At 47.3% G+C, this 23,570-nt stretch overlaps 1 protein-coding gene across 2 annotated transcripts; it reads left to right on the top strand.

Moving 5' to 3' along the window:
• The first annotated feature begins 18,443 nt into the window (after positions 1 to 18,443).
• Positions 18,444 to 23,221, top strand: C1QTNF2 (C1q and TNF related 2). Of its 2 annotated transcripts, XM_079703295.1 has the most exons (3): positions 18,448 to 18,696; positions 22,496 to 22,513; positions 22,718 to 23,221. In XM_079703295.1, the coding sequence occupies exons 1-3, from the start codon at positions 18,453 to 18,455 to the stop codon at positions 23,107 to 23,109; spliced, it is 654 nt and encodes a 217-aa protein (XP_079559421.1). In that variant the 5' UTR covers positions 18,448 to 18,452; the 3' UTR covers positions 23,110 to 23,221. The 2 variants fall into 2 exon arrangements, with proteins under 2 accessions (XP_079559420.1, XP_079559421.1); XM_079703294.1 differs by having other exon boundaries at positions 18,444 to 18,696; positions 22,496 to 23,221.
• Positions 23,222 to 23,570: the final 349 nt, after the last annotated feature.

Genomic DNA, 23,570 nt, shown 5'->3' with positions numbered 1-23,570 from the left:
CAGGCACCAAGCCTATTTGGTTTACCTCTAGATCCCCAGCACCTAGCCAGGGACTGACACGTAATAGATGCTTATTAAATGTTTGCTGAGCCCACTAACTTTCATCCTCAAATAATATTTATGTAATATTAATAATAATTCTCTACATAGTTTGATTACTTACCAAACATCTCTATGAGTGAGTGTCCCAACTCTAGGGGGAAAGACAGTGCAGGTAATATAATTATTATTCTTCCTCCTTTTCAGAAATGAAATACCACCTATGAGATAACTAACTTGTCTACGGTGGTGGAACCAGCTTGAGAATTTTAATGCATATCTGCATTAAAATTCTGACTATAAACCTTGGGTCATACACCATCTGTTCACCTGATGCTCTGGCAGCCAAGTGAAATACTGGTAGCTAGTGGAAGAGAGCAGTGGAAGGAACAGGGAGAAGCAAAACCCAGGCCTCTGATGACTTTTCTTTCCTCTAGTGTCTGCTTGCTACCTAAACATGGTCACTCTGCCCATCTGGGAGCTGGGGTCCTCGAGCAGGCACATGTCTCTAAATCACCTGAGGCTGGGCAGACAGTTAGTGAGGCCAGCGAAGCCTCATCTTCTGGGGAGGAGGGAGATGAGGGCTGGGACACAGGGGAGCCTGTCCATTATTATGTATGTGCACACTCACATTATGGACCAAATCCACACCAAGGCACGTATACATATAAACACATACAGAATGAGCCACCGCACAAACAGGTGCCACACAGCATTATGCACATATACACTGATATGAAGTTACTGTCGACTCATACACACATTTAAACGTGCACCCAATACATATATCCAGCAACTACTGTGTACACACTGAAACTGAAGTACACTTCTGTTGCACACCAAGCTGCAAGCTTGGATATGTGCGTATATATGTGCAGACACAGCCCTGATATATGTTTGGGCACATGCACTTATGCATGCACACACACACAAAACTAAACACGTACACACGATTCCTAATCACTCTCAAGTACACGCACATTCAGTACACAGGAAGAGGTACTCTGTTATAAGCTGTCATGCCCACAGCACAACCCCTAGATCCACAGCGAGATGAATGCTCACGTACAAGCAACACACATGCCTCTTCACACACATGCACACATACCCACACACTTGCAAACGCCTGGGTAACAATCACTCTCGTGCACAGAAAATTTCAAATGCACTGACAAGTTCTACGCACAGGGCGATGCATCGACACACTCAAGTTGTCACCGGAGCTGAAAGGTTTTTCCCAACCGATGCCCAAAAGAGCGCGCCTCGCTGCGGGCCGGCCCACGTGACCGGGCGGAGAGCTCTCCCGCCCATGACGGGATGGGAAAAGTATGCCCGGGGCGGGCGCCTGCTGGGCTGCAGCTACGGAAGGCGGGACGGCCCAGAGCTTCGTGGCTGCAGACCCGTCTGGACGTGGCCGGCGGCACTGAGGGTAAGTGTCTGCGCGGTCCGCCGAGTCCGCACCCCCGCCACCCTCCGGCAGGGATGGAAAGTGCGGGCGGGGAGGGGGGATACGCGGTGCTGGCGCGGGTAGGAGGAGGTTGGGAGGGAGGGTACTGCCAACACCCCCTCTTTGCAGGCCGGGCAGCCTTATGAATTACAACATGAATTGACATTTATTCAGCGCTTACCGTGTGCCAGGCTCTGTGCTCAGAGGTTTTATCGTTGATAGTAATAGCTCGACCATTTGTCCTGCACCTATTTTGTGCCAGGCCCTGCCAGCCCTCCACTTAAGCTCTTTCGTTTCCATGACAACAGGTTATCACCACCTGCAGAAGGGGCACCGGGCTCAGAGACGTTAATGACTTGCTCAGGTTGCACAGCTAGTAGTTGGTGGTAAAGGGATTTGAAGCCTGGTAAGTCTGAGCCCAATATCCGAGCTAACAATCATAGTTACTTATCAAGTGCATTATCTAATTGACTCTTGACAACATTTCTTTAATCAAATATATCATACAGGCAGGCAAGCTGGGATTTGCACCCAATCCTTCACAACCCTCTTCACTCTCCCTCCCCACGACTTGCCTCCAAGCCTTGTCTTATTTACTTTGTTCTTATTTCTCCAACCCCACTGCCACTGCCCCATTCCAGGGCTGTTCCTCTCAACTAAACGGTTGCATTGGCTCCCTGCAGCCTCCCAGCCCAGGTCTCTCCCCTAAAGCCTGAATCCTTTGCATAACTTCAATGCAATTGTCCTCTACCTTTTGACTGCAAAACTCTCCTGTGTGGAACCCTTCAAGGGTCACCTCCTTAGACTGGCCATCTCCCAGAGACCCCACCGAACCAGCAGCAATAGCAACGACAGTGTCCTATATGTGCCAATCCAAGGCTGATGCTCAGTGAGTGTTGTTCCAAGTCCTCTCTGCTCCTCCATTTCTGCCCTCCCCTCTGCACGGCTTTTCTCTGATTCATTCCGTCATCTGGTAATCATATCCAGGACGCTCACTTTCAACTGCCGCTCGGCAAACCTTCCACACTTTTCAGAACCTCACTACTATCCTTCATTCTAATACATCCAGTGCAGCACAGGCTTCCTTTCTTCCCAGATGTCTGACTTCTCCCCATCCCCTAGCAGGGACACAGCCTTGACCGTCTTCCAATCCTTAAGCCTTCGGGTTACCTTTTGTTTTAAATGATACAAAACTGACAATGCTTACCTTAAAAAATTCACACAGTACGAAAAGGTGGAAAGTGAAAAGTAAAAGGTCACACACTCCTTCCCAATTCTGGGAGGTGAACCCTTTAACAAGATGCGTGTCCTTTCAGGAATTTCCCCCACAAACCTACATACACACCTCTATGTATCTGTGTCTGTCTTGTTTAAACTCAAGGAAGAATCATACTTGACATGCCCTGCTGCAACCTGCTTTTTCACTTAACAGTGTACATTGGCCATCTTGCCATATGTGCGTGTACTTTGTTCCTGTGTATAGTGTGTCATTACACAAGTGAATTGAGATTTCTTTCACAAGTCTGGGGCATCTTCAGACCCACTCGGCCTCCATCAAATATTCAGCGAATTTCCTCAAGAAGTTACTTCTTTCTGTGCAAATCCCTCCATTCTTCCCTATCTTCCTATTCCTCCTCTCATCTTCACCTGCAGATCGGACACAGATGACTGGACCTTCTTTCCTACAGTCCCAGTGTCTGGTGCTTTCTACTCCTGAATGTTCATCATGGGGCAACACAGACCCTGTATATACTCACAGCTTCCTCCACTCCTTCCTCCAGGTCAGAGGCCTGCCAAGCTGGCTTTACCTCCATGAGGTGAACTCCTGCATAAGTCAGATTTCTGTTAACCAAATTCTAATCTATGGGCTTCCCTGGTGGCGCAGTGGTTGGGAGTCCACCTGCCGATGCAGGGGACACGGGTTCGTGCCCCGGTCCGGGAGGATCCCACATGCTGTGGAGCGGCTGGGCCCGTGAGCCATGGCCACTGAGCCTGCGCGTCCGGAGCCTGTGCTCTGCAATGGGAGAGGCCACAACAGTGAGAGGCCCGCGTACCGAAAAAAAAAAAAAAAAAAAAAAAAAATTCTAATCTAGGTTTACTTTTGAAGGGAATTCTATGCCAAATCTTTTTTCAAGGAAATAATCTTCCTTTGGATTTGTGCATTGCTGTAACTGGCTTACTTCTATAACACACAGACGCAGCTGCCCTGTTAGTTAAGGCTTTATGTGCGTGGGTCTTGTGCCCAAGCAGAGGGGCCGTGATAGAGGGGCAGGAGCCCTGGGCCCTGAATCAACAGGCTTCGGTTACATCCCAGCTTTGACCTGGGAAAAATGACTTCACTTTTCTGAGTTCTGTATTCTCTCCTGCCAAATGGGGATGATAGCATTAGCCTCTTAGAACTGTGGGGAGAATTAAAGGAGAAAACGAACATCAGAGCTTTGAAATAAGAACACACAACATACATGCAGAACAAACACATGGAGAATACCCTCTTCCTCTAGATCATATGCCAACAAAGGCTGTGCATGATATATAAGTGAACAGGATGCATGACATTTAGGAGTGGTGAGGACTGGACACTGAAGAATATAGGTCCTGTGTATTAGTTTGCTAGGGCTGCCATAACAAAGTAACAAAGACTAGGTGGCTTCAACAACACAAATGTATTTTCTCACAGTTCTGGAAGCTAGAAGTCCATGATTAAGAGGATGGCAGATTTGGTTTCTTCTGAGGCCTCTCTCCTTGGCTTTCAGATGGCCACCTTCTGACTGTGACCTTACATGGTCATCCCTTGGTCTAGGTGTCATGTCCTAATCTCCTCTTCTTATAAATATACTAGTCATATTGGATTAGGGCCCATCCATATGACTTTGTCTGACCTTAATTACCTCTTTAAAGATCTCATATCTAAATACAGTCCCACTCTGGGGTTCTGGGGGTTAGGACTTCAATATATGAATTCTGGGGAAACACAATTCAGCCCATAACACCTTGTCCAAGAGGTAGCCAATTGGTGCCCTGCCAGAATGCTGCCAGATCCTCCAGATTCTCAAGAAAAGCTGGAAATCTTTTTTTTTATTTGAAGTATAACTGAGTTATGATATTAGTTTCGAATGTACAACATATTCAATATTTTTACACACTACAAAATAATCACCACAATAAGTCTAGTTACCATCTGTCACCATATAAAGTTATTACAATATTATTGACAATATTCCCTGTGCTGTACATGACATTCCTGTGACTTATTTATTGTGTAACTAGAAGTTTGTACCTCTCACTCTCCATCTGTTTCACCCATCTTCTCCCCTACCTCCCCTCTGGCAACCATCTGTTTGTCCTCTGTATCTATGAGTCTGCTTCTGTTTTATGTTTGTTCATTTGTTTTGTTTTTAAGATTCCACATGTAAGTGAAATCATATGGTATTTGTCTTTCTCTGTCTGACTTATTTCACTTGGCATAATACTCTCTAGGTCCATTCTAGGTCCATCCATGTTGTCACAAATGTCAAGATTTCATTCTTTTTTATGGCTGAGTGATATTCCATTATATATATCTTCTTTATCCATTCATCTATAGATGGACACTTAGGTTGCTTCCATATCTTGGCTATTGTAAATAGTGCTGCAATGAACATAAGGGTGCATGTACCTTTTCAAATTAGTGTTCTAATCTTCAGATGTGCATTTTCCCAGAAGTGCAATTTCTGGACCATATGGAATTTCTATTTTTAATTTTTTTAGGAACTTCCTTACTGTTTTCCATAGTGGCTGCACCAATTTACATTCCCACCAACAGTGCACAAGGGTTCCCTTTTCTCCACATTTTGGCCCACATTTTGGCTTATTTGTTGTCTTTTTGATAACTGCCATTCTGACAAGTGTGAGATGATATCGTGGTTTTGATTTGCATTTCTTTGATGATTAGTGATGTTGAGCATCTTTTCACGTGTCTGTTGGCCATCTTTAGAAAAATGTCTATTCAGGTATTCTGTCCAATTTTTATCAGGTTTTCTTTTTGCTGTTGAGTTGTATGAGTTCTTTGTATGTTGTGCACATTAACTGTTTATCAGATATATTGTTTGCAAATATCTTCTCCCATTCAGTAGGTTGTCTTTTCATTTTGTGGATAGTTTCCTTTGCTGTGCAGAAACTTTTTAGTTTGATGTAGTCCCATTTGTTTATTTTTACTTTTGTTGCCCTTGGCTGAGGAGGCATATTAAAAAAAATATTGCGAAGACCAATATCAAAGAGCATACTGCCTATCTTTTCTTCTAGGAGTTTTATGATTCCAAGTCTTTAATCCATTTTGAGTTTGTTTTTGTACATGGTATGAGACAGTGGTCCAGTTTCCCAACATCATCTATTGAAGAGGCTGTCTTTGACTCATTGTATATTCTTGCCTCCTTTGTCATAGATTAATTGACCATACAACTGTGGGTTTATTTCTGGGCTCTCTATTCTGTTCCATTGATCTAAGTGTCTCTTTTTGTGCCAGAACCATACTGTTTTGATTACTGCAGCTTTGTAGTATTGTTTGAAATCAGGGAGCGTGATACCTTCAGCTTTGTCCCCCTTTTTCAAGATTGTTTTGTCTACTGTTTTGGGGTCTTTTGTGTTTACACACAAATTTTAGAATTATTTGTTCTAGTTTTGTGACAAATGCCATTGGTATTCTGATAGAGATTGCACTGACTCTGTAGATTGCCTTGGGTAGTATGGTCATTTTAACAATATTAATTCTTTCATCCATGAGCATGGTATATCTTTCCATCTGTTTTCTTTCATCAGTGCCTTACAGTTTTCCAAGTGCAAGCCTTTTACCTCCTTGGTTAGATTTATTCTAGGTATGTTATTTTGAAATCTTGATTTTAACATAAAATCTCCCAAATTTTACATTGGCAACAATATCAAACGTTAAAAAAAAATACAACAAGAGGGCCTCCCTGGTGGCGCAGTGGTTGAGAGTCCGCCTGCCGATGCAGGGCACACAGGTTCGTGCCCCGGTCCGGGAGGATCCCATATGCCACGGAGCGGCTGGGCCCGTGAGCCATGGCCGCTGAGCCTGCGCATCCGGAGCCTGTGCTCCGCAACGGGAGAGGCCACAACAGTGAGAGGCCCGCATACCGCAAAAAAAAAAAAAAAAATACAACAAGAACAACAAAACCAGAAGCATGGTGCAGTCTATGGTTTGCATAGGGCCATTGATAAGCCAGCTGGTCACCCCTTGTCTAGGTTATAACTTCCTCGGTGGCAGGACCATCTTCCATAGTTCTCAGCCAGAGGTCCTTGCACATTGCAATCTTAACAAAAATCTGATCTCTGAATGACAAAATTCCAATTTTACATCCTTGTTTAAAGTAGGGCACACCCATAGAAATCCTGCACCTTTGCATTCATGCCACACTGTAAAATCACCTCAGCTGTTACAACTGCCTTCAGTGCCATTTATCCCAAAGCTCACAACTGTTCAACTCCTCACAAGCTCACTGTTCTCACCATTTTACAGATGAGGAAACAGCAGACCCAGGTCTGCTCATTATTCCTTCTCCCATTATATCTCTCATTGTTTTCATATAGTGTAATTATATCAGAATAACACTACTACTACTGAGTGCTTACTGTGGGCTGTTTACTGAATGATCCTATTTAATATTCACAGTTACTCTATAATGGAAGTATGAGCAATCAAATTACTCATGGAGACATTCCTAAAGACCTCAAATAATTCAAACTGGTGTAATTCAATACAGCTGAAGGATGGCAGGTATTTCTGTTTACCCATGAGAATTTCTGCTTACCTATTAGAATAGCCTTGCAAGGTTCTTGACAAACGTTCACACATAAAGTGAAACAATAAATATTTTTATACCATGCTATTTCAAATTCAAATGATTCAAATAAGACGATACGCATTGCTTTTCCCATTTCACAGACAAGAAAACTGAAGGATTAAATAACTTAAGAGGTCAAACAGCTAAAAAATGACTCTTAACCATTACTTAACCACCAGCTCAGCTCTGTGCTCTCGAAGGCTAGCGTTGTGTCAGATCTTTAGAGTTACCCTGAATGCCCATTACAGCCTGACCGGAAGTGACTCCATGGAAACCAGCAAGCCCAGGGAAGTCAAGGAAAACTTAGCTTTTTCTCCCCAACCCTTCAGAGTTCAGACTTTGTTCCTCTCCCTCAGTTCCTGGATCTTCAAGCACAGTCCTTTCTACATCTTTCCAAGGAATCATCTAGCCCCCAAATTTCCTTCCCCTGCCTTCTGTATGGCCCTGGATGCTCCTCAAGGGAGCCTGTATCAAAGAGAAAGGAGGAGCAAGGCTTGCTTTCCCTCCTGGTATAGGTAGGCCAGGTGGGACCCTCAGTATAACCAGATGGTGTGCCCTATAAAAGCAGCAACCACATCTTTTCATCTTCAGATCCCCAGTATCTGGCCTCCAAGGCAATAAGAATAAGCCACACCATTTATTAGGCAGCCTTTCCAAGCCATGGTACCAAGTACCTGCATACGTTATAGCCCATTTGGCCTCCTGTCACTTGATGAGGTAAACACTCTCCCATTGATTCACCTATCTTTGTACTGTGGAGCCTGAACGTGCCAGGTGGATCAGGGGTATAGGGCCAAGCCAGACACCCGCATCCTTTCCTCAGGACGGAACGGCAGGAGTGAAGGCCAAGCCTCCGTAGGAATCGCCTCTGGTAGCAACAGACAGAAATACAACTCAAACCATCTTACCTGAGAATGGAGAATTTATTAGGAGCCTACAAGGGCCTCCACCTGAAATGCCACAGGACTCATGGAGGAGGTCAGGGTGATTTTCCGTTGGTTGAACTGCTGTTGGTGACAATTTTAAACAAGGTCTGAATTTTTGTATCATGTTTGGCTTTCAATATCCATCATCTTGTTTGCTTTTCAGAAGGACAAATAATAGCTAATGCTTTTATACCTCTTCCATATGGCAGGCCTTACTCTAGGAAAGTTAAATCCTCATAAAAACCTTCTAAGGTAGGTACTATTATTATTGTCCCCATTTTGGAGAGAAAGAGGATGAGGGAGAGAGGATAAGTAACTTGTAGAAGGTCCCACAGCTAGTTGGTGGGATTTCAACTCCAGCAACTCTGCTTCCATCTACTACAATAGCCACCGTGTGGCTGTCAAGCACTTAAAACGTGGCCAGTGCTGCAAGTGTGAGATACACACTGGGCTTCGAAGACTTAGTGGTACTTAAAGAATGTAAAATGCCTCAACAATGCTTACATTGATTACATGTTGAAATGATGATATCTGAGATGTACTGGGTGAAATAACATATGAAAATTAATTTCACCTTCTTTTTACCTTTTTCACGTGGCAGTGAGACCGCTTAAAATGACACATGCGTCTCACATCCTCCTCCTATTGGGCAGCGCTCTGGTCGGCCACTTGGAGGTCGGCCCTCAGGAGAAGCTGGATACAGGGCTCTGAACACCCTCGGGCCTCCTCGCCCGTCTTCACACCCCACACGTCAGCTGCCTGCTTCTCTCACAGCGGTCCTTGGTCTCCAGGGCGGAAAACAGCTGTGGGCAGGTCCAAAGCTTGACGGCTTTGGCTTCAGCCGCCCGGGAGCCTGGCTCTGGCCCTCACTTAAGAGGACAGCTGAAGTCCCACGTGAAGCAGCCAGGGACCCAGAGGGTGGGCTCCACGCCCACCACATCACATGCCACGCGTGTTGGTGTGTAAGTGTTTCGGCGTATCTGTCAGAAGCTAGAACTCGGTGGCGGTAACGCAGGACCCGCCAGGCTGACTTCCGCGGTGCCGTCCGAGTTCCCGCTGAGACAAACCTCGCGCGATCCTGGCTCCTGCTCCGTCATTAGGTCTTGCTTTGGCGTTGGACCTCTTTCTCTAGACTGAGCCAAAAACAGGGGTACAGGGGTGGGGGAGGAGAAAACAGCAGATCAAATATTTTCGGAGGCCTCTTGACAAGTGGGCCCCATGACTTTTAATCCTCTGTATTTAGACTCAGTGCTGGAGTGTTTCCAAATGGGCATCGGTCTCCAGCTCCCAGGAAAGGGGGCTTGGTTCCGTGAGCACTGCGGGAGGAACGGCAGCCAGACCCTTTCTCCTCCCATCGGCCTCTGTCAGCTTCTCAGAGAAGCTGTTTCCAATTTGCTTCCTGGAATTCAGGGAGGGCATGGGGTGTTTTCATCATGGAAATTTCACTCCCATCAAAGCGAATTTTCAGCGAGCTTCATCTGCGAGCAAGCGTCACCCCAATCCCATCACCAGCCCTTTCCTTTTAACTGCAAACACAGGGAGAATTGCCCGGCTCCGGCTCCGTCAGGCTCAGGTGTCCTCCACCTGAAACACTCCAGGGGCTCCTAGTGGGAGGTCAGGACTGCACGCTGTTAGTTCCGCTGCAGTTGGTGGCAGTTACGATTTTAAACAAGGCTCTAACTTTTGTATCATGTTCTGCTTTCAACATTGGTTATCTAGTTTGATTCTCAGGAGAACTCTGTAAGGCAGATGGGGTGAGGGTTATGATCTCCATCTTACGGGTGAGAAAATGAGGCCTGGCTAGGAGGAAATGACTTTTTCCACATGACCAGTGAGTTATAAAACCAGGTCTGGGACCCACATGTTCTGAATCCAAGACCAGTGTTCTCCTTGGGTTTCCCTCAGCAGCCAAGTGTGGTTTTGTCATCCTTTTGCTCCCTTTGCTCTTTTGTTACATGAGTGACCATTTCATTCAAGGCCGTTGAACAGCTGTGAGTTGAGCTCTTATTGTGGGCAGGGCAGACCCCGTGCTAAGCTGTGCTCGTAACAGAGAGCAAGACAGTCAGGGCCTCTGCATTCCTGGACCTTCCACTCCAGGGGGAAGACAGACAACAGAAAGTTAATGAGCCAAGGAACAAAAAATATATAATCACAACTCGGGCCAAGTGCTTTGGAAGGAGGACCAGGGTGGTCTGAGCAAACAGGCAGGGGTGGGCCTCTCTGAGGAGGTATTAGCCCTGAGACTTGAAACATGGGGCAGGCAGCTATCTGACGGCTTCTGAGGGAGAGGGTTACTGTGTCACACTCGGGGCTAGAAGCTTTGAATACATTATCTCATTATTCCTGGATGAACTCTGTGAGGTAGGTATACTATTATTCCCATTGGATAGTTGAGGAAACTTAAGTGGCTGTGTTTCCCACAGCTCTTAGTCACTGAGTGAAACACCATCCCTACCTGTCAGTGTGTCACAACCTCATAACCAACAGGTCAAATTTATTTGAGCACAATTTATATCTTCCGGTCTCCAAGGGAGATTGTGCAGAACTCAGGCTCAGCCGCATTGCTCAAGGCCCAGACAAGTGTCCCTGGAGTTTCCACATTCAGGTAGAGGCATTGAGAGACCCATATCCGCACTGCTGACCCTTCTCACATCACAGTCTGAATAGAGGGCCCTTGGGAGGGACCCAGGGGTTCATGTCCTGAGAGCTAAGGGAAAGAGCAAGGAGGAGGAAGTCTCCACCCCTGACAGGAGACCTCAGGCTGGGGCCCTTTAAGCACCTAGTGTTTCCCTAGAACACGTCTTTACGAATCATGAGCTACTTAACTCAGAGATGAGGAGCCCAGGGACTGGGTAAATTAAAACCAGACTGAAGAACTTCATCCCAGCTCAGCACCTCATGATTCCATTTTGAGGGTTGAACCAACTAACATTTTTTTCCCTTCAGCAGGAAGACAACCATGCAGCCTTCCCTGGTCAACTTACACCAGCAAGGACAATTTAGGAACTAAGATAGTTTTTTTAAAGGTGAAGAAGGACTAATGCTTATTTTTTTCTTATCAATTGAACAGACATTTATGGAGTACCTGCTGTATGTAAAATATTCTGCAAGCCCCCTCCCTGGAATGGGGGTAGGGGCCCTGTGCTCTAGGAGGTCAAAGGAAGGAGGGATTAGAATTGGATCGGGCTTGGGTTAGAAAAACTGGGGAAAGGAGAAAACTTCTTTGAATCCAGGGGTATCAGGGCCCTTTTGGATTTAGGCGACAGCCCTGTTTTCTCTTCACCGTGAATTTTCTTCAGGGCGGAGTCTGGGTCTCAAACACGCATTAACCAAGCAAATATTTCTTGAATACCCACTATGAGCAAAGAAGTTGGAAGCCCTAGGGATATAGCTGGTGTCCCTGTTCCCATGGGGCTTCCATTTTAATGAGAGAGCCCAGTAAGTGGGCAAGCAGACAAATGCAGTGAATACGGGTGAGATGTAAGGGCTGGAAAGACAGGACAAGGAGCTGGGCTCCAAAGGGAGAGCTGTCTGAGAGGAAGGCCTTGGAGGAAGTGACATTTAAGCTGAAACACAATGGATAAAGAGCCAGCATGCCAAGAGGGTGGGCCCCCAGGTTGCAGGCAAAAGGGTGAAATGGAGCTTGGCCTGAAAGGGGGGGAAGTGCAGGAAGAGAGGGGAAGAACCAGGGTGAGGATGGAGGCAGGGGGGCATTTCCTTTAGGGCCACATCAAGGGTTTGCTATTTTCAGCCAGCAGCCACTGGAGTAAGACCGTCCAGGAAGTGATGTGGCTGAGTTATGTTTATAAAGGATCTCTCTGGCTTGGGCTTGGAGAGTGCCAATGCAGGCAGCAAGAGACAAGGCTGGAGGCTCTTGCCAGCTCTAAGCAAGGAATGAGGTGATGGGGCTGAACGGGAGGTGCTTTGTGCACCTTGGTCTTTTGGTTCAGCCCCTGGGGACACCCCATTAATACTCCAAAGGGGCATCCCAATGGTGGGATGTCAGGGCTCAGAGGCTGCCCCCATCACCTTGGCTAAACCACGTGTGGGCCTCTCAAAGGACAGGAGGTTTCCTCAAGCATCAATCTCAAGTACCCTGAAGGAGAAAAAGCATCACTTTTACATTTTCTTAATCATGTATTTTATATGCTATAATAAAAGATGAGACATCAAAGAAATTTCTCTGTTGCTGTGTGTGGCTTTGGCCTATGCTTCAAGGTCTCTTCTGTAATTTGGGATATTTAGGAAGAAAAATCCAAAAAACACTGACATAATGGAAAGCATTTGGGCGTTAAGGTCTGCCAAACCCAAGTTCACATATAACTTCTGCCATGAACTAGTTGTATAAACATGAGCAAATTAACCTCTCCAAGCTTCAGTTTACTCTTCTATAAAACAGGGAAAAAAAATAGCAGAGAAAGGAATAAGGCATAGTACAATACATATAGTCTTCAGAGCCCCTCAGACACACGTTCGAATGTTCTCCCCAGTACTCGAATTGTGTGATTTGGGGTAAAATCATTTCACTTCTCAGAACCTCTGTTTCTTTTTTTTTTTTTAATATTTTATTTATTTGTTTGTTTGTTTATTTACTTATTTATTTATTTTGGCTGCATTGGGTCTTAGTTGTGGCACATGGGATCATCGTTGAGGCATGCGAGATCTTTCGTTGCAGCATGCAGGCTTCTCTCTAGTCGTGGCGCGCGGGCTCCAGAGCGTGTGGGCTCGCGGTTGAGGCTCACGGGCTCAGTAGTTGTGGCGTGCAAGCTTAGCTGCCCCGCGGCATGTGGGAACCTAGTTCCCCGACCAAGGATCAAACCCACGTCCCCTGCATTGGAAGGCAGATTCTTTACCACTGGACCACCAGGGAAGTCCCCGAGCCTCTGTTTCTTCCTCTGAAACACGGGACAATAATTTACTGCCTTCATAGGGTTTATTGTAAACTTCAAATAAAATAATTCCAATAAAGAGGTTTGCACAGTGCCTGGAAGTTTGTAAGTGTCCAGTTAAGTCAGTGTGCTTCTGCCTCAGTTTCCCTGTCTGTAACCAATGAGGTTGACTTAAATGGCCTGTTGGGGCTCTCTTCAAGTTTGTCGTTCTAAATTTATTTTTAAGCCCCAGCAAGAGTTCACCTGTCTGGATGCCTTGGGGCCTTGGCCCCCCTCCGAGCCCTCATCCCCAGGTTTTTCCACCACTGTGGTGTGGAGGGTAGGCTGGGAGCAGGGTTACTTGGAGCTGGTTTTTTCCGAGGTGCCCCGGAGGCAAGGAGACACTGCTCCCTCCCTCTAGGTTGGGAGCCAGAACCTAGTCTCCCCGCCTTTATTTCCAAAACAGTTCCTGGCTGGAGCTGCTTAGGGAACCTCCAGGCTCCAGCTCTGAGAAATCCCTTCCTCCCTGCGTGTTCCAGAGCCTCCGCCCAGCCACTGGGGCCCACCCTGGGCCAGCATCCCTGAGCGGGATCACTCAGTGAGGCCCCCTCTCAGCTCACTTCCTCCTTCCTCCCTCCCTCCCTCCCTCCCTCCCTTGTCCCAAATATTCACAGGTTGCAACTTTCCAAACTATTTCAAACCTGCTTTGAGAAGTCGGTTTCTCGTCTGGGGCCCCAGATGCGTCCCAGCTCACAAGTAACACTAAGACCAGTTTCGTAAGATTCTCATCAAGTAGACAAGGGAAGGAGATGGAGATTCCTGGGGCCTGGGGAGTGCCTAGGACAGTTTTCCAAAGTCCATCATGCATGTAACTTCCACTGAGTTTGCCTCCCACCTCCCACCATCCTTTACGCAGCCCATGTGGAGCCCAGGTGGCACCAGAGAGACAGCAAACTGCAACTTTATTTTTGCCTCCCTCTCCCCCTTTATGATCTAGCCAATGAGGGCGCTGCCCCCTCCACTAGGGAATCCACTCCCAGGTAATCTGCTCTTCAATCTTTGTTCAAAGGTGAGACTTCTGGGCTTCCCTGGTGGCGCAGTGGTTGAGAGTCCGCCTGCCGATGCAGGGGACACGGGTTCGTGCCCCGGTCTGGGAAGATCCCACATGCCGCGGAGCGGTTGGGCCCGTGAGCCATGGCCGTTGAGCCTGCGCGTCCGGAGCCTGTGCTCCGCAATGGGAGAGGCCACAACAAGTGAGAGGCCCACGTACAGCAAAAAAAAAAAAAAAAAAAAAAAAAAAAAAAGGTGAGACTTCTTCCTGTCCCCCAGCGCAGGTGTAAGGCTGGCTGGACCACCTGCCTCCCTTCTCAGCTCACCTCTTTCCAGGCTGAAGGAACGAGGGGAAGGAGAAGTAAAGGGACAGACAGCAGGGGAATTCTTGTTTCTTGGCAGGAACAGGGCTAAGCTCCTCGGCCGGTCTGGGCCTGGCAGACACAGATGATGTCTCTTTTGTTGGAGGCCTTCTGTGGACTCCTTGGCGGTTCCCAGGTTGAGCCCTCTGACTGTAACAGCCATGAAGCGGGCCACCACACTTTTTTTTGCAGGCAAGTCCAGGCCTCACCCTCAGCTTCTGGTTTTCGGGCATCCACCCTGCATGGTTATCACTGCTGGGCCCCTCACTTTCTGTCCTGGTGCCTCCAGCTCAGGCCAGCTGGGGCTGCGGAATGTCTGGCATCTTCTGTTTACCAGAGAAGGTGAGAAGGCAGTCAGCCCCCTTTCTGTGCAGCTGAGAGCTCTCTCTTCCCCCTTTCATGCAGCAACCAGCCACTTTCCCACCCACCAGCTTCCAGAGGCAGGCCTCAGATTCATTTCCACGCCCCTTCCCTTACCCCACCACACAGGTTGCATTTTATTCAGTAAAATCCAAGAGTGCCCAGAGTCATGGAATGAGCTCTCAAACTATTCCTTTGTCATTTCTTCACTTTGGCCTGACCTCTCGATTGAACATGCAGCCTCTCGTGTGTCCTGGTGCTCAGGTGAGAATTTCGATTTTAACACCCTCCTTCCCTGACCCACTAAGTCTTTCTTTGCACCCTCTCCCAAGGGCTAGATACCCAGAGCTGACCTGTGCCCCTATCAAGTCCCTTTCTTTACATTGTGCCACAGGCCTTCCTTGCATCCTAGCAGATGCTCTGTCCCAGGGTCCCTGGTGCTGTCGTCCTGTCTGGGGGTCTCCAAGGTTCCCATGCTTATTTGTGGAGGCTTGCTCAAAATTCTTTAATAATGGGTGTGCACTGCCACAGAAGACACTGCTCTTTGTGGAAAAGGGATATTAGAAAGGGGTATAGAGGCATGAAAAATGTACTATCACCCAGCTGAAACTGTTTTTTCTTCAATTCATCAGGATTACAGAAACTGAAAAGACAATAACTTTGTTACTGTATGATGTCGTGTTATTTAAGGCAGTATCTGGTACTAGATCATCTCTACCTAGCCAGGGACACCTCTGGGACATTTATTCTCTGAGGTCCAGAGAAGGAAAGTAACTTATCCAATGTCACCAGGTTGGTGAGCCTTGGAGCTGGAACTAGACCAGGCCCCCGAGTGGCAGCGCAGTGCAGTGCTGCGGTCTCCCCTCTTCTCCCTGGCGGGGGAGGCCTGGTCTTCTCTCCCCTTCATCTGTTCCCAGAGTTAAAGATTTGGAGGGGTCAGGAGGAAAGGTAGAATCGGCCTGTTTCCAGAGGTGGCCCAGTGGTCTGGTCAGGCTCCCAGGCCTCAGGCAAAGCAGCATGTGAAAGGAAGGGAGGTTGAGGGCCCAGGAGGGAACTGTGAGCTCCAAGGGTGAGACCTGAGCAGTGGTCCTCCCCTACTGCCAGCGCCACGGCTGCGGGGAGCCCCCTCATGCTTGAAGGCTGTGATGAGGCAGCTGAAGACTGTGCGGGAACGGAGAAGCCAGCAAGACTTCATATCTAGTAAGAGAGGGCCAAGTGGAGTCTGAAAGCCTCAGTCAGCATCAGAGGTGAAGGGGCTTAGAAATCATCTAGTCCAGCGGTCCTCAAAATGGGCCCATGAACCGACAGCATCAGTGTCCCTCACATACCACATAATAATGCAAATCTTCCAGCCGCAGCTCAGACCTAACGAATCACAAACTCTGGGGGTGGGACCCAGCAGTCTGGGTTTGGACAAGCCCTCCAGGTGGATCTGATGCATGCTCGAGTGTGGAAACCAACCCCTTATTTTTCAGGGGGGGAACTGAGGCCCAGAGAGGGAAAGGGGCTTGCCTAAAGTCACAAAGCCAGTTACCACTTCAGAGCTCATCCTAGAGGCAAGAAGTCGTACCTGGAATGTTCTCTCTCCTGGTTTCATTCCAGGGAGAGAGGCTGTTGGTCATAAAGTGACTGAGCCAGTTTGTTGAGAGATCTTGAACAAGTGGCTTATTTCTGCTCTGGCCCTTGGCTTCTGCATCTTCCCAGTGAGGGGCTGGGGGTAGATAATCTCTGGGCACATAACACTCTGGTCTCTGGTGTGATCATGCCCCAGCCTTAAGGACACGGTGTGAAATTAAGACATATTGAGGCTTGCAAATTGTCCCAAAAAATTACAGCACACACGCCTTTTCCAGGAAGCTATTACACCAAATGTGCCACCAAAATGAGAGAGTGAAAAAATAAAATAAAATAAGAGAAAGACATGGGATTCGTAAAGCAGGAGATACAACACAGGAGAGAGGCAAAGACAATCGCTATGATGGTTATAAAGGAAAATCCTGGGATGACAGCTTAGCATGTACAAAGGTTGGAAAAGGAGAATGGAGGACTCCAGGACTTATGTCTTTAAGAAAATAACTGGAAGACGTAAATTGTCTGATACATTTGATAATGTAGAAAATAGTGGCGTAGAGAACTAAGCAAATAAAATTATTAATATCTCCAGTAAGAAAAGTGTGTATAAGAAAGGAAGTATAGGGCTTCCCTGGTGGCGCAGTGGTTAAGAGTCCGCCTGCCGATGCAGGGGACACGGGTTCGTGCCCCGGTCCAGGAAGATCCCACATGCCGCGGAGCAGCTAGGCCCGTGAGCCATGGCCACTGAGCCTGTGCGTCCGGAGCCTGTGCTCCGCAACGGGAGAGACCACGACGGTGAGAGGCCCGCGTACCGCAAAAACAAAAAAAAAATAAAGAAAGAAAGGAAGTATAATTATAGTACAGTGCTTAGCTTAGCAGTAAATAAGACATAATAATTCAGAATGAATTTTGATTCAGTCAAAAATTATATCTGAACTGCATGAGGAAGAGAAAACAGGGTCCTAGAGTGATGGAAGAGGGCTGAATCCTCATCTGTCATAATAGGAATTCAAAAGGAATTGTCCAAAATTGATAAAAAGAAACCATGTAAGCATATTATCTTTTAATGTCAATAAATGCCAGAAGAAATACCCAAAAGAGTTTGGAGCGGGGCGGGGGTGGGGGTGGGGTTGAGGGGTGGGTATGAAGATCACACACAATTTTTCATTATAAGCTTTATGGTATTATTTGACTTTATAACAATGTGAGTGTATCATTTTTATTATTTTTTAACTGGAGGAAAAAAAAAAAAAGCAGTGTAGCCTGAAGCAAAGCACACAAGCTCTGGATTTGCACAGCCTCGTTCAAATCCCAGCCTTGCCAACTACTAACTGCCTGACTTAGTCACATTGTGAACTTCTCTGAGCCCCCATTTCCTCTCCGTATCTATTCGGTAAGGATGCTGTGAGATTAAGTAATGTGTGGAAAGCTGTTAGCCCAGGCCTGGTGCACAGGGAGCCCATGACAGAGGAGCTGTGCCCACGGCCCACCAGTGCTGCTCAGGCTTGGCGCACCTTCGCTCAGAGCTGACACCTCACTTCTCACCCACCAATGTGCTGCCCCAAATTCTCTGGGAGAGGCAGCCTAGTTGCAAATCACCTCCTGCAGTTGGAAGTATTGATATTTCTGTCCTTGTAACTTTCCATTCATGCCACATATTTGAATGAAACCATGGATCGTTTCTCTCCTCCCCAGCAGCTGTCACTGGGCTGTCAGTCCTGCCACTCTGGAGCGCGACAGTGTGAGGATGTGTGCCTCCCCCGCAGGAGCCCTCCCAAGTGTATTCTGAGTCCATGACTCAGCTCATCCAAATATGTCCTCAAGATGTGATGACACTGGCCAGCTACTTGTATGTGATGTGGGAGAGAGGAAGGATCAGAAATGTAACTGTGTCTCTCCCAGATGCCCTCTCCTCCTCTTCCTCCTCTTGATGCCTTTCTGATTGACCCCCAGTGAGCTCACAGCTCTCTTGCCTCCCATAGGTGACCACCATGATCCCCTGGGTGCTCTTGGCCTGTGCCCTTCCTTGTGCGGCCGACCCGCTGCTTGGTGCCTTCGCCCGCAGGGACTTCCAGAAGGGCTCCCCTCAACTCATCTGCAGCCTGCCTGGCCCCCAGGGCCCACCGGGCCCCCCAGGATCCCCAGGAACCTCAGGAATGGTCGGAAGAATGGGCTTTCCAGGCAAAGATGGCCAGGATGGCCAGGATGGGGACCAGGGGGACAGTGGAGAGGAAGGTAAGAAGCCCAGTGCCTGTCTCTCCTGTTCCCACCTGGGGTTGACAACATCTGACACGAAAGGGGTTTGCAAAGTTATGAAAACTGATGTGAATCCCATTTCATTGTAAACCAAATTAATGTGTCTTTAAAAAACAGAGCAGTATATTCTCTGGAAAGGAACAGTGAGCATCAGATCTTCTGTTCCTGCCCCAGCTGCACCGTTGATTTGCTGAGTGACTTTAAGCAAGTCTCCTGAAATATTATTCAGAACTCTTTCTGTCGCAAGCGACAGAAACCCAATTTATAGCCCCAAATGGAATTTATTGGCTCATACAACTAGAAAGTCCAAGAGCTGAGCTTCAGGAATAGCTGGGTCTAGGAGCTTAAATATTGTTGTCCAGGCTTTGCTTCTCTCTGTGTGTTGGTTTTGTTCTCACAAAGGTTGGAAGTTGGGCTTCCCTGGTGGCGCAGTGGTTGAGAGTCCACCTGCCGATGCAGGGGACATGGGTTTGTGCCCCGGTCCGGGAAGATCCCACATGCCGCAGAGCAGCTGGGCCCATGAGCCATGGCCGCTGAGCCTGCGCGTCCGGAGCCTGTGCTCCGCAGTGAGAGAGACCACAGCAGTGAGAGGCCTGCGTACCGCAAAAAAAAAAAAGGTTGGAAGTTATGAAATGCCCACTGGTGGGCTCAAGCCTACCTCCTCATGGCTTGATCCACAGAGCAATTCTCAGGATGACTGAGTCTCCTTGATCACACGTGCATCCTGGACCAATCCCTTTGACTATGGAGGTGAGGTACCACCATTTGCTAGGACTGGGTCAAGTGCCCACCCCTTGGTGCGTGTGAGTGTGTGGTGAGGGCAGTTGGCCACTGTGACTGACAGCCTCCCTAGGACCACGTGAAGTAGTAAAGGGCAGTTTCCCGAAGGAAGGGGTGCCAGGCAGGCAGCAGACAAGTTGGATACTGTCTACAGGCCTTCTCATCCTTGACATTCCTTATATCTCTGAACGCTCACCCCAGTCACCAAGCACTTTTCAGTGTCAGCGGCATCCCAAAATGTACATTTGAAGCATTAGTGAAATCATAATTTTTATTTGTATGGCATTTTAACATGGACAAAGCACTTTTGAGTATGCTGCTCATTTGCTGGTACAGCAATACCATCCTATGAATGAGGTATTCTTATTATCCCCATGTTACAGATGAGGACACAAAGTCAGAATGATTAAGTTGAGAACAGCACGTCGTAGCTGCAAGAGCTTAAACTTTGTAACAAACCTGGATACCAATTTTGACAAATTACCTCGCCTGTCTCCAAACCTCAGTTTCCTCTTCTCTAAAATTGGGATTATAACAGGACCTCCCTCACACGGGTGCAGTGAAGATGAAATAAAATAACATGTGAAGCACCTGTCTCAGAGTAGACATACAATAAATGGTAGTTGTCCCTTAATAGACTCGCTGAGCTCACACCACAGGCTGGTAGCAGACTCCAAATCCAGGCCCTTTCCTACCGGATCAAATTAATTCCTCCAAAAGCACCTCCTTTCCAGAAGAAGAACTATAAAAATAATGATAATGGCTTTGACTAAAGGGGGGTCAGAGTATGTCAGGCACTGGACAACATAGTTCCCATTTCCTGACCACAGTGGTCAATTCGGGTCTGAGCGTGTGCTCCAAGCAGAGCCAGCCAGAGTTTGCATGACATTTTATGACGTGATCCATCATCCTTATGAACCCTAAGAGAAACAGGATATCTCTGCTCTTGACTTTCTCCACCTTGATTAAGAACTCCGAGGATGTAGGTTTGGGGCTGTTTTGGCTGTCTCTTCTGCCACGTATTGAGTCTCTGCTGAGCATTAAGCCAACACACCAAGGAAGGCAGTGTTGACAGATGCAGAGTCCTGACACACATAACCCAGATAAAGCTGGGTCATCCTGGGACCAGTCATAGGACAGGATAATCTCCGACCACCCTCCCCCTGACATACACATACAAACCCACCTCCAGAAAGGTCTTGACAAGTAAAAGTCAGCTTTTCCAGAAGTTTCTCAAAAAAGGAAATCAAGAAAGAAGCACACACCATAACACGTCATACAACTTCCCAATAAGCTTCCTTATCTATTTGTCTTCCCAAACAACTCCAATCCAAAATGACCCTGTCTTTATTCCTCCTCTTCTCACGGTCCTTTCTCCCACCTTTTATTTATTTTGATTTTTTCAAAGAACAGCTTTTTGACCTTTCTTCATTTTATTTTTTCCCCATTCCTTTTATTTATTTTTAATTACATGTATAATACACGATACATTTTCATTGTAATATATTCAAACAGTATAAATAAAGCAAGATTTCTTCTGAATTCTTACCCCTCGTCATCCTCCGTTCAACCTCCAAAGGTAACCACTATTAATTGGTTAAATGTATATCCTCCCTGGCCTCTTTCATATATTTACATGTATGTATAATAATACCAAACACTTCCAGGCACTCAGCATAAGCAATCCGTTCCTGGAAACTAGATGTTCAGTGAGAAAATGCTATTTGGAAATCTATTTCCCGGTTACTTAAAATAGGAAAAATTTAAATGCATTACACGTTAACACAAAACTCTAAAGCACAGAAAAATCCCTGTAAGGAGCCAAGTACCTTGTTAGGATGTAAAATATCTGCAACATTACCTGCTGATCACCCAGTTTGTAGGATGGTTAACGAACACTTGCTTTGTGTGCTGTGATGCTAAGACACTGCTTAGCACCTGGCAACCCCTCCAGCAGCAGGCTCCCTGACTGACATCGGGCATGCTTTCCAAAACATCTACCCACAGCTCTGCCAGTCTGCCAGTTGTATCAACCATACCACCATTGTGTTTGCACGTGACTCCAGTCGTGACCCAGATACAGTTTGTTTAAAATGTTGTCTTGAGTTTGGGGGACATAAATATAAATGTTTCCCACATAATCATCAGCCAAAAAATATTGTATTGAGAGAAATGCACATTATTAGAGTATGGGTATTAAAAACCCAGAGGTGTTCTACAGGCACATATTACTGTGAAAATGTAATACTGTGAAAATATTCTGCAGGCTATACCAAGTGTATTTAGCAAGTGTTTACTATGTGCCAGGCACTTAAATGGGTATAGAAATAGCGTTGTGGTTTCCTCTGAGCAAAAAGAAGTTTCTGCCACCTGCTTGTTCCTCTTCACAGTGTAGTTTAGAGAAGTTTTCAAACAGTGCACGTAAATCTGCCTCATTTTTTAAACTCCTGCAGAGAATTGCACATAATGGATGGACCATGATTTTTCTCGTTATCTCCCTTTGGTTGGGCATTTAGTTGTTCCTAGTGTTTTGCTATTGTAAGCAATGCTGCTGTAAAAACCCTTGCCCATGTGGGCAGGGATCTTGGACACTGGGCAGGGAGTTCACTAAGGTCAGTGGTTTGAAGTCAAGAGGCTTCTTGCAATTCTTGTCTCAACCTATTACCAGCACAGCAGGGGGAAGGACTGACCTGACAGACAAATCAGACTCTTCCTTAGAAGGCAGGAGGAGGGGAGGGTGTGCATTGTTACAAGTTATTTTTGCCCTGATCCACATGATTCTGGAAGGTGTGTGTCACATTCGCATTTTCCAGATAAGAAGGGAGAAGTGCCCCTGGTTGTACCATCAGGGTTTGCACCCATTTCTATGCGACTCCACAGCCTTCATGTTCTTTCCCTTATCCAAAGGCTTGTGCTCTAAGGATGGAAAGCCCAGGCCATCGGCCTCTGCCTAGTTCTCTGAGGTCCCCCCCATAACACCAGCTGCTCTGTCTTCCAGGTTCACCTGGCCGGACAGGTAACCGGGGAAAGCCAGGACCAAAGGGCAAAGCAGGGGCCATTGGGCGGGCCGGCCCTCGCGGCCCCAAGGGGGTCAGTGGTGCCCCAGGAAAGCATGGCACACCGGGCAAGAAGGGGCCCAAAGGCAAGAAAGGGGAGCCCGGCCTCCCGGGCCCCTGCAGCTGCGGCAGTGGCCACGCCAAGTCAGCCTTCTCCGTGGCAGTGACCAAGAGCTACCCAAGGGAACGGCTGCCCATCAAGTTCGACAAGATCCTGATGAATGAGGGCGGCCACTACAACACGTCCAGCGGCAAGTTTGTCTGCGGCGTGCCAGGGATCTACTACTTCACCTATGATATCACGCTGGCCAACAAGCACCTGGCCATCGGCCTGGTGCACAACGGCCAGTACCGCATCCGGACCTTCGACGCCAACACGGGCAACCACGATGTGGCCTCAGGCTCCACCATCCTGGCTCTCAAGCAGGGTGACGAGGTCTGGCTGCAGATCTTCTACTCTGAGCAGAATGGGCTCTTCTATGACCCATACTGGACCGACAGCCTCTTCACGGGCTTCCTCATCTACGCCGACCAGGACAACCCCAATGAGGTGTAGACAGGCCAGTGCTGGGTCACCAAGGAGGGCACCAGCTCCTGAACTTGGGCTTCCAGAGCAAGACCCCTAAACTGTCTGTTGGGGACTGAAAGTCGGGAGCTTCTAACCTCTGGCTGACCTCCTCTGCCCCTCCATCATTAAATCCAAGCTTTTTTATTCATCCTTCCATCTATCCATTTGCTAGTTTTCTTAATATGTACTCTGTGGCGGGCACTGTGCTACACTCCAGAAGGTACCTCAGTGAACAAGACAGACAGTGGTTCTCTCCTCATGGGGCTTACATTCTAATGGGAGAAACAATTTACAAACAAACCAACAAATAGTATAATTATTGTGGCAAGATGGAAATGCACATGCCATGGTTGAGAGTAATAGAAAGAACAGGAGACAGAGAAAAGGGTGAAATTGTTTTTTTAGATATCATCTTTTTGGGTTTACTTACATGAAGTCTACAAATCTTA

This window comes from Hyperoodon ampullatus (genome assembly GCF_949752795.1).
Source record: "Hyperoodon ampullatus genome assembly, chromosome: 4".
In the NCBI taxonomy this organism is placed as follows: domain Eukaryota; kingdom Metazoa; phylum Chordata; class Mammalia; order Artiodactyla; family Ziphiidae; genus Hyperoodon; species Hyperoodon ampullatus.
Note: the sequence above shows the minus strand (reverse complement) of the source record. Positions and strands in the feature narration are given on the sequence as shown.